The sequence below is a fragment of the Colobus angolensis genome, unplaced genomic scaffold, assembly GCF_000951035.1.
Source record: "Colobus angolensis palliatus isolate OR3802 unplaced genomic scaffold, Cang.pa_1.0 Scaffold15, whole genome shotgun sequence".
In the NCBI taxonomy this organism is placed as follows: Eukaryota; Metazoa; Chordata; class Mammalia; order Primates; family Cercopithecidae; genus Colobus; species Colobus angolensis.
The window spans coordinates 5269373-5281345 of record NW_012114599.1 but is presented as its reverse complement, the minus strand read 5'-3'; the positions used below and the strand labels follow the sequence as shown (position 1 = coordinate 5281345).

Genomic DNA, 11973 nt, shown 5'->3' with positions numbered 1-11973 from the left:
AAAAAATACAAAAAACTAGCTGGGCGAGGTGGCGGGCGCCTGTGGTCCCAGCTACTCGGGAGGCTGAGGCAGGAGAATGGCGTAAACCCAGAAGGCGGAGCTTGCAGTGAGCCGAGATCCGGCCACTGCACTCCAGCCTGGCCAACAGAGGGAGACTCCCTCTCAAAAAAACAAACAAACAAACAAACAAAAAAGGACAATGTCAGTATGAGAAATATTTAAGATCTTGCAAGACCGGGTGTGGTGACTCACGCCTGTAATCCCAGCACTTTGGGAGGCCGAGGAGGGTGGATCACCTGAGGTCGGTGTGTGAGACCAGACTGACCAACATGAAGAAACCCCGTCTCTACTAAAAAATACAAAATTAGCCGGGCGTGATGGCGCATGCCTGTAATCCCAGCTACTCCGGAGGCTGAAGCAGGAGAATCCCTTGAACCTGGGAGGTGGAGGTTGCAGTTAGCTGAGATCGTGCCACTGCACTCCAGCCTGGGCAACAAGAGTGAAACTGTTTCCAAAAAAAAAGAAAAAAAAATCCTTTGGAAAAATTATAGAAATTATATGATTCAATTCTACTTGCCACCCCCTTTTACTTTCAAAGAAATAAAGAAATTGGGGCATCTAGCTGATTTGATTAAGGCTAACAGGTAAACAGAGCAAGCAAGTCGTTGGACTTCCCATTGTCAGTTCAGTACATCTAATTACACATTATGCTTTATTAAAAGTACTGGTATCTGAATAATCTAAAAAAGTGGTGCCATTTAGAATGAGAAATTAAAGATTTATGAAAAGAGAGTATGAAAGGTATTTTAAAAAGAGGCATGGTTAGAGACATGGCTCCAAGTACAACTAGTGACAATTAGTGAAAATCTTTGTAGAGAATATAAATTTCTCATACACAAAACAGTTTTCAAAATCAGAAAGTCCTTTTATACTTTCCATTAAAGCCTTCACGTTTTTGTCCGTTATACAAATGTTACACTGCCCTAAATTTTAAGCCATACTAAAAAAGTAGATTTGATTTTAAGCCATACTAAAAAAGTAAAAGACAACGAAGAAATGTTAATTTTGTTGCAATAATACTGACACAGTGAAAACGAGCCTATCCTGATGGAACTCTTACCTTATCCCCTGTTTACAGTGCATCTTCTGGCACCCCACAGAGTCATTTGAATTTTTGTCATTTGGGGTGAAGACTAAATTACAGGTTAATTTCAAAACCGCACGTAGATGTTGCAGGCTAGATTACTGTCATACAAGAGAAATGGTACAGTAGCTACCACATATGATATAAAGCTTTACATAATCAGTATTTTCCCTTACCTCAGACACAGATTCAGTTATTGCCCTTCTATAATTCTGCTTAACGAAAAACTACTAAAACATTTTTTAAGAGCAAAGCTAACACATACAATTTTTTTAAAGCATGATTTGCTTTTCCAGATCAATTCCCAAACTAGAATAGTATTGTCTCAATTGTATTTCCCCCTACATTAGGTCAAAGCTATCAATAAATGAATGAATAATTGTTCTGTCAATCAAAGCGACATGTTAATAGTCTTTGGTCTCCAAATATATGCTTCTGAAGATTATACATGTTCAGAACAACAACAGAAAAGGCAAGGATAGCAACATGGAAATAATTCATATACTTGTAATTTTAAGTACCAACGTTGCTGCTCTTAGGATGCCAACAAAATGAATTAGAAATTTATAATGAAATACCTCATACAAAGTGTACTGGAGATAAAAATTAAGTTAATGACTAGTCAGTTCTTCAGTCCCTGTTATCTAATTCTGACTTGTGGTTGGATCGTGTCATTTTAAAAGATAAAAATTTACATTCCCCACATAATTTATGTCACTATTAATCTTTCATATTAAAGCTTGAAAACTTCGGTGATGATGGAAATGAAAAATATGTTTAAAAGCACCTAAAATTTGCATTGCTATGACGATAGCTGTATACTCATAGGACTTTGGGATTTCCATCCCAACTGATAAGAGTACTTATGCTACTCAGCTGTAGTAATGTGATACATTTCTAGAAGTGGTGAGGAAAAGCAGGTTATCACAACAGCTGAACTCAAGGACATTTGGGTTCCCTCTTAGTTCTAATAGGTTCTATGACTCTATGCTTATTAGGTTCATCTAAAGTGTTTTGCACAAGCAGAGAAAATTGTCAGGTGAAAATACCACTTTTATTAGGCAGGATGAAATCAGTAAGGGAAGCACAATATCAAAAGGAGAAAGGTAAAAACTGCTTTACAGCCAAAATGTGGGACAACACATTACCAATCAGTCTACCTCTAGCTTCTGTCATCCAAAGTGATCTGTGAATTTCGTTGAGTGCTAGAAATGATTTAAAAATCCTACTAAGAAATAACAATAATCCTTTGAAGAAATTAATGTTGACACATTAATTTTATATTCAAAACTTTGAGCCCATGCTTGTATCAGCATATATGCATAATTCCTAAAAGTTTTACATAGAAATATTTAAAGGCTCACTCCTAATAAAAATTTAGTCAATGCTTTCACAAATGACACTAAAAGAAAAATCAACTCTATAGCATACTATTATCCCTTTTAAAAAAAATCAAGACAACCCCCCCAAAATTTCAGTAGATTACATAATTTTCATGCATAAAACTACATACACTAATAAAAAGCATTTTAAAAAGCAGTATTTTGTTTGGTGCAAATTAAAAATATAAGCTTTACAAAAATTCTGTGAATCTATGAAATTAAGGTAAAATTGAGGAAAAGATTCTGTAATTCTAAATTTTAAGGATATATATATGAGATAGGCTGGGTCCAGCAAGAAATTTGGAAACTTAAAACAGCATTAAATTCACTGGCTTGAATGGACTCACTTGGCCTGTATCAAAATTCATTCTAGAATCTAGAATTCAGTTCTTAAGGGAACATGACTACACAGAACTACTGTAAACTACAATTTCTTATTATTACATGGACAAACATCCAGAAAAATAAGATTGAAGCTCAGATGGCAAATCTGATAGTACCACTTGTTTGAGTCCTTGTTCTGAAACTGAAGTATGCTATAACGTCACTGACAGAAAAACAACCACCACGTAAGTTTGCTGGACAGACATTTCTATGGGACATCCACCAATCATAAAACTATCTACTTTGAGATACCAAGAAACACGTACTCCTAACTCATATACATTCCTCAATACATACACCTGTAAAATCATAAATGTGTTTCATACAATCTGGAATTGTTAACACAACCACGAGTGACAACTATCTATTCATCTATCAGTAGCTTTAAACTTAGTCTCGTAACTTACACTAAGTAACTTTCTAATCCCAGAGAGTATACTTAAACAACAAAAGAGATGACAAATACTGATTTCTTTTTTATTGGAATAAAGTACTTTAACCTTATACATTGTTAGTGAAGTGGCAATTTATGTAAAGGGCCTTTCTTATTGAAATGCTCTCAAATCTGAAATCACTACAGAAAAGAGGGGCTGCGGGGGGGGAGAAAAAAGTTTAAAAAAGAAAAAAACAAACAAAAACCAAACTGAACTCCTCTAAAACAAACTCTCTTACAAATCCTAAGCAGATGTTCAATATGGGAAGAAACCAATTCAAGAGAAGCCATCATCTTCACAAAAATTATTCTGTTAAGAGAACCAGCACTTGAAAGAGCTAAATGTTTTTTTTTCTGTTCATCATCTATAAATGAGGAATCTTCAAGGAGACTGGTGTTGCAATTACAACTAATCCTCCCCAAAAAATTAACTGTGTTGAAGGCTTTGTAATTTCCCTAGGTACAATTTAGCTGTCACTTACTTTAAAATTTACTCAAACATGCGTTCCGAACAGCACTAACTTCACATGTCAAGTGCTTTCCAGCCAATTGAGTCTAAACTGGAAGTCGGTGTTAAACAACTGAATGATTAGACAAGATAGCTCATTTCCCTGCTCTTTTGTTCAGAATAAAATGCCACATTTACATTATCAGGCTCAACAGGATTTTCTGACAGAGGGAGAAAAAACCCTACTGCACACTGTCCGTACTAAGCACATGAAGCCTGTCATTTACCAATCATCCTTCAAAAAGCAATAGCCATGAATGTAACTTAATTACGACCCAATGATCCTTGACGAAAAATCATCTTATCACTGTCCTGTTCCCCTAGGGCAAATGAACCACTTTTTGTCCTTTGGCACTGATGATGCTAAATTCTTAATTGCAATAATGGAGTAAAAGAGCCAAACCTCCTTAATTTCCTTTCAGCACATAAGGAGTTTTACTCTAGAAGGCAAGCATTCCTATAAATAATAAAAGTATCCAGTAAATATGAACATGCTAAAATTGAAGGGGAGCATGTATAACAGAATCATCAACATTTAAAAAAGTCTATTTCCCATTTATGTATCATATTGAAGTGTTACCAGTGAGTTCCAAAAACACTGTTACAAGTTCATCTTAGAGAAATTGTGACCTTTATGAAGAACTCAAGATTAATTTAGCAAGAGTTCTGGGAAGACAGCATATATGAAGTTCATGATACACTTAAATGAAATGCATATGTACATATACAGATTATAACACAAACCAGCACAAAAAAATCCTTAATGAAAAGCAGAAATTAAAGCTGCTTTGATCACTTGCACTAACACAATCCAGTTAAACAGCTTCAGTTATTTTTTAATGCATGCAATGAAACCAAAATGGATCAGGTATAAAACAAGTGAATCTGAAACTGCATCATACAAATTTTTATGCTTTAAAATCTGATGGCCCAGACTTTATTAATTTCATTTCCTTGACCATAACATGAAGACTAATAAAAAACTCTTTTAACCTATTTTAAAGCATTTCTTCTTCCTTAATGTGACGGATTGCTGTCATCTCCATGAATCAGGCATGATTTCAATAAAAGAAATACATTTTAAGACAAAATACTTACAAAAGAAAATGTTTGAAATAATATTCATTTGGACTACATGTAAAATATGTGGCTTAGAGACTGTAATGTAATGTAAATGAAACACAAAAATTTTGTTCAACTGCAAATTTTTTTTCCATTCAATGCAAGTATTTTCATTTTGATAATACAAAAGCAGGTTAGCTTACCAACTTCTTTATAATTTTCCAAATCTGTTATTGTTTTGGAATTCCCTTGGCAAATGAATAAAAAAAAATGTATTTTTTCCATACCCATAAAGCATTTTTACATTGTCTAAGTAACACAAACTAACATAGTATTAATTTCTCCTGTGTTTTGTCCAATGCTGGAAAAGTCAGTTCAGAATTAAGATCCACTGAATCTTAAAGAGATTATCTTTCTAAGGAACTCAGTCTCATGGATTTGCTCCAGAATTACAACATGAAAGTGATATTCTCTTTAGAGTCTTCTGCAGTGACACGCCAAAAAGATGCCTGCCTTTGAATGAAAGGGTGATTTATGATGATGTTTAAAAATGTTTTTTATAATTTTATCACAAGTTTGAAAAAACAAAAAAGCTCATTTGCCAGATGAGCTCATACCTGCTGAGGTCAATTACATGATATTACTGAAGATTATGCACATTTAATCAAATCAAATACACATAGACTTTTTGGCAGGCTAGTGTGGTTAATCCTAGCATTTTGTCATGATTCTGAATTAATTAGCTATCTTCCATCAGTTGGAGAAAACACAATTGAGAAAAAGTTTCAAAGTCAGGGTTTTACTCCAGCATTTCCCGACTATGAATGTTTCTGCTGTTTTCTGCAATTTTATAAATATAAAATTTCCTTTATCTTTTTTTATTATTGTCCTGACTCTGCAAGAGTCAATAGTCCTTTTTATTAGGATAGATGAAACTGAAAGACCTCATCATGGAGACTGCATTGGCAAAGTTTAAAAAAAAAAAAAACTAGGCAAATAAAAATATAAAAATAGAAGATATACATATCTGAAAGTAGTTAAACACCAAAAACGAAAAGACACTAATTTAGATTTCTTTAGCTCAATTAGCAGGGAGAGCCAAATTTGACTGAGACACAGAAATATGACTTCAGGATATAATCAGAAGCACAGAGGATGCTCTACGTTAACATCTGAATTCCACACTGTTTCCATTTTCCCATGGTAAGCTCTCCTTGGTTAATAAGCCCCATCTGCAGACCTCTTTTGGAAAGCTTTCACTTCTCCTCTGTCTTCAAAGTATTTCTATTTGTAAGATACTTTTCTACAATGGCCTCATTTTCACTGTTAATTATTTTATTTTTGCCCGGTAGTGTAGGAGGGTCTAATTCTTCTGGGCACTGGGCCCATTTCTTTCAAATCCTTCTGTAGAGGTGCACATGCAATTTGCAGAAATGGGTCTTTTAAGCAATCAAAAAAAATTCTAATAGGAAGCATATTAATTATAGGATTTCTATATAAAATTGGCTGTGAATATGATAACTCAGTAACATAGTCATTATTTGAATCACTATTTCTTTAACAGGATGTAATGCTGAGACTGTGGAGGTTAAGATTTGGCCAATCATCTAACATGATAATTGTTTTTGATTGGATGGCAAAGGAATGATTTCATGTGTGCATGCATATATACACACATTTCTTAACAGAAAGTTAGTTAAAAGAGATGGTTTTTATTATACATTTAAAATTCAACACTAAATCATTTATTATATTCAATTAATTATACTCTCTAATAAAGAAAGAAAAACTACCAGAAATTTGGGGAAAACATGAGAACCGTTAAAATACATATTTTTCTCCTGGCATCGACAGGACAATGTCCACACTACATTGACAGTGAGATATTTCTGTGTTTCAGTCAAATTTGGCTCTGTCCTGTTAACTGAAATCAAGAAATCTAAATTAGTATATTTTCGTTTTCGGAGTTTCATTACTTTCAGATACATATATCTTCTATTTTATTTTATTTTAATTATCTTCTATTTTTGTTTGCCTAGGGTTTTCTAATACTACTTTGCCAGTGCAGTTGCCATGTAATGCAGATTACAAACTATATTAAGCTATGAAAAAGCTGACAAAGATGATCTAGGAAATTTAAAAAGCAAAACAGAAAGCAAAAACAAATACAAAAGAAAAAGGTAAGTTATGCTTAGTCATCTTACTAAAATGTTTTATTCATTACAAAATAGACTGATTGTATGATTTACACTGCAAATAATGCCTTAAATTGAGCACCAACAAGAGCATTTCAAATGGAAAAATTACCAAACTCAGTAAACTTTGCCCTATCAGCAAAATTCATCTCCTACAACATTTATCAAAGCCAGAAATAACTGTAATGGTATATGTATTTAAAATACTTTGTGAAGAAAAGGAGCACTGAAGATGCTTCTACACTTACTACCTGAATAACTAACAGTCAAGACACATACTCAAAAGCCCCAGAAGATCCTTTTTTCTTATATTTATTAATAACACTTATCAGGCTCAAAACTGGGAAAAACTAGATTCAATTTCAAGTAATCATATGCTCCTACAAAAAAGCACCAGGGACCATCCCATTGATACATAAAGCCACAGGACCACAGTGATTTTAAACGTCACGGAGTTCGTATTAGTCCTCTTACTCTGTGGCAAATGACCTCCAAGGAATCCCCATCATAAGAGTATTTACAAAGTATAATCCGAAAATTACTAGACTCATTCTTTTAATGCCAACATTTAAAATTCAAAATTCAATTAACTTACTTTTCCAGGTATACAGTGACCAATGGGAAACTTATGTTGGTGGATGGTTTTGCTAACCCTAGAGTCACGATGGCTTCATGCAACTGTTTTACTGTTTCAATTTCACCTCTTAAAGCTGCACCATTTAGGATGTGGAAAAAGGACAAGACTGTTGAATCTTTGATAGGAACATCCTTCTCTTTCATCTCCTTCAGAATGTTAATAGCATCTACAATGAAGTAACACAAAAGACCCTTAGGTAATTTCATGTAGGGAAAACAAACTGCTATTAAAACAGCATTTCAAGCCCAGCAGGAATGTAAATTCTAGTGTATAATGCTGATTTCAAGTTAATTACTACTTGCATTTCTAAACGAGACTACAATTATAAATCCACAATAGCATGGTTTTATCATTTCCCTGCAACTTTGACTACAAATTATAGATAGGGACTGTGTCCCCACTCTGTACCACATAACCCTGTACGGTCTGCCCTATAGCTGTAAGATCCTCCTAAATGGATGCTTTTATCGTTCAGAGCTAACATCTGCTAAATCACACCATTGTTTCTTCAGCAGATGGCTTGTCAGGAGGCCAGATAATAAAGATGTGTTTACACTGTATATACAGCCAGACTAATGGTCTGATACCGATAGGGCCTGTTTGCTATGTCGATACTAATTAGCCAAGCAGAGCCAATGAAAGCTTTCCAAAAGACTGCATGTTAATACATTAGATTCATTAAGCTTCATTAGGAAGGCAGAAACAAACATTTTAGGATATGGAATAAGTGCATTTTTATAATGTTGTTCTTAATTATTACACAGACAAAATATTTTGACCACTTTACAAAAAGTGATTAAAAAAAAAAAAAAGGATAATCCTTATAGTTAGAAAGGGGTCCTAGGAAAAAATTCAATGTTCTAATAAACGATTTTCTCCATACATTTTTCCCTATAATAAAATTAAAACAATCTTTTCTGAAAATCTAAGGAAAAGAGGAAGGCTAAAAAGGAAGTTTCAAAATAAAGTCAAATCAGAAAGTTAAAAAACAAGCAAACAGTATGAATGTATTATCAAGTGTAATTAATTTTATTAGGCTTAACATTATCTCAACAATGAGAAAATCTGAGTATGCAAATCAGCTGTGTAATCAGCTAAGCTTTTTCCATGAACCATTAAATAAAAACCTTAATTAAAATAAAAACTTTAAAGTATATATTTTGTTAATGTTATTAAAAAGTAAGGCAAAGACTACTGCAAAATTCAGAAGCATATATTAGGTTACATTTATAGGTTTTATGTTCAGGCTTCAGACCTTCTTAAGCAAAAACAGAGCTATTAGTGCAGGCATATAAGCAAATTGTGCCATAAGTCATGATCTTCAAACTCAATCCAAACAGCAATGCTAATAAAAACTAGCTGCAGAAATGCAAAAAGCACTGAGCTGTGTAAATGTAAATGACAAGCTTGCCAATCCATTAAAACTAATGGCCTACACTGCCCATGCAGCTCTGGTTGGATTCACATGCAAATTTGTATGCAAAGTGTTCAAGCACTTTGCAGGACATGATATCCATTAATATCAATTCACGTGTTATTCCAGTGGCAAGATACTCGCATCACATATTTCCTTTATGTGCTGAGGCTTACCTTGGAGCCTGCCATGCTTTGCCAATACTCTTACAAGGGCTACATACTTGCTGGTGTCAAGGACAGCAGATGAATCTAAGCGGTCGCTAAAAATTAAAGCCACATTTATATTATTTTAAAAGTCAACTAACTGCTAAAAGAACAGCAACATCCATTTAATCACTTTTCAAAAGCGCATCAGAAGACCTGAACTAATGTTGGCCTCTACGCTTCAGTTAGGATTTCTTTTTAAAGTCATATACAAGTTCACATGAAATTATATTCAAAGTGACTAGTGAAGTAAAAGTCCAACACTACATATATATTGCATCACTCCATCTGCAAAGGATACTTATGCTTTAAGTGATTCTAACCTTCATCACGAATAATGAAATACCCAAAAAGACATTTTTACTTGAAAAATCTAACAGGATTGGAAACCGAAGGTACCTGAGAAATGGAGAGAATTTTATTTACACTACAATATAGAAAGGGAAATGTTATCAAGCCTCATAAAACAGTCACCATCACCACTGTTGTGATACAGAGATATATAATCAATGGAAAAAAATCTTTGGTTCTAAGGACTAGAATGTCTTATCATACTTAAACAAAGACACCTTGCGGAACATAAGCTACAATTAATAAAAGAGCCTTATAATATGAAATTTCAAAAACACTGACAACAAAAGAATTTTTTAAAATGACAGTATATAATAGAGTAATATTCCATCTAGATAATCTATCAAGGTCTGTAAAGCAGAATAAATGTTGACAACTTGTTTCGGTGCCAGGGTACTCACAATTCTTCTTTCAAGTTCAAGGCATCTTCTGCATTATCATGTCGACAGCATAAATTTATTAAAACTGCATAACCACTGATAACCATGTCTGATTCATATTTTGCTTTCAATTCAAGGGCTTTTTGCATATTCTAAAATACAGCATAGAAGTGAAAAAGAAGAAATCAGTGTGAAGGTAAAAATGTCACATTTTTAGCTTTAATGTTCAGAGTTTAGAAAAAGTTAATAGTACTTTAAAAATAAATGGTTTCATGTTAACAACCTGACTCTGCCCCTTATTTTTATTCACCTCTAAAAAGTGGGCAAGTCTTATACATGTAGGGGTTAAAAGATGTGTTATCTGTAATATAAAATGGCCATTGTTTATGCCAAATTTGATGTTTTAGGCTTTGTGTATGGTATTATTTTAAAAAGACTTCCAGATTAAGTAATTCCTAAATCAAACCCTAATCACAGTCTAATTTCAGGATGCAGAATTATGTATCATTGAGAAGTTTCTCAGTCTAGTTTAGTCTCCAAGTAATGTGAAGAAATATTTTAGAATTTAACAGTAGCAGGTTATAATCATAAAATTAGCCATGATATTTTTTCCTAAAACTACAAGCTTATGGCTCAATTATATTGAACTAGAAACTGACAAACAGTCTAGTGATATCCCACAAATTGCAGACATACACTAAAATGAACACCAAGTACAGCTGGACGCCCGCTGAAAAAAGGCAAGGGACTCTTTATCTCAGAAAGAGCTTTTTTCCAGCAGGAAAATGGAATTTCAATCCCTGCATTAACAACCTAGTAATATTTGACTTGCAAATGACTACTGCGTGTATCAGTTGCTTGACAATCTAGATATAAGAGACCGGAGCCATGGCTTGAAAGGACATTTGGCATGTATGATAAACCTATCACGGCTGTTACTATCATTCACTTTGCAGATTATCGTAAACAAACTACAGTAACCCGAAAACATGCCATTCAAGGTGTAGCTGAAATTAGTTAACCTTTCATTTAATTGCATTCTTTACAAGCCTGAAGTATAATGATCAATCGTAAAAATCATAAATATTATATTTGGTTTTTCTTATTGTTATCTATCAATACTTTTTTGCCTTAATAACATTTAAGTATTAAAACAAATGTTACCTCTTGGGAACAAAGCGTTAATATGAGTTGCTTTAGGACATCTCTTATAGGTTGATTTTCAGCTTTTAATGTTTCAAGTCTAGACTCCAATTCAGATGACCTAAGTCGCACAGTCTACAGAAAAGAAAAAAGAAAAGAAAAATTTCCTGAAAAAGGAAAGCTATCCCTTTTGTCACTCTTCCCTTTAAACTGACTTTCCTTTCTACTTTCCTAAATGTCATAAGTGCTACCAGGGATATGAATTGGGGATCCATGGATGGACTCCAGAGGTTTACACATCTCCTGAGATTATATGCAAATTTCTTAAATATCTTGATTTTTCTGAGGTGGGAAACAGGTTTTACCAACTTCTCAGAGGTATACAAGATGATAAAAATGTGAGCAATCACTGGTTTTATAAGTATACAATCCAGAATACTCATTAAATACGGTTACTATAGCATGTAGTACCTAGTCAAAATCCTACTTACTTTTCGAGAGTCTAAATCCTCACTGTCAACCAACATATAAGCATCCTAAAATTGAAATTCAAATTAGCACAGAATTAGAAAACAAACATAAAAACACATCAGCAAACATCAAAACTAAATTTTGTAAGTCTTACCTCATATTACTATTTTTCATCTTTCCAAAATTTTAGACATTCTTTTCACACTTTATTAATGTAATTAATGTTTTAAATATATTTATGAATATATAAATAGTATTTATGA

At 33.5% G+C, this 11973-nt stretch overlaps 1 protein-coding gene across 1 annotated transcript in view; it reads right to left on the bottom strand.

Moving 5' to 3' along the window:
• The window catches only part of LRPPRC (leucine-rich pentatricopeptide repeat containing), a 113071-nt gene that overhangs the window by 50651 nt on the left and 50447 nt on the right, over positions 1-11973 (bottom strand). Inside the window, exons 17-21 of the mRNA XM_011936027.1 lie at positions 11731-11775; positions 11261-11374; positions 10118-10248; positions 9336-9421; positions 7704-7911 (exon numbers count right to left, since the gene is read on the bottom strand). Of these exons, the coding sequence (XP_011791417.1) occupies positions 7704-7911; positions 9336-9421; positions 10118-10248; positions 11261-11374; positions 11731-11775 (584 nt within the window). The remainder of the gene's footprint in view (positions 1-7703; positions 7912-9335; positions 9422-10117; positions 10249-11260; positions 11375-11730; positions 11776-11973) is intronic.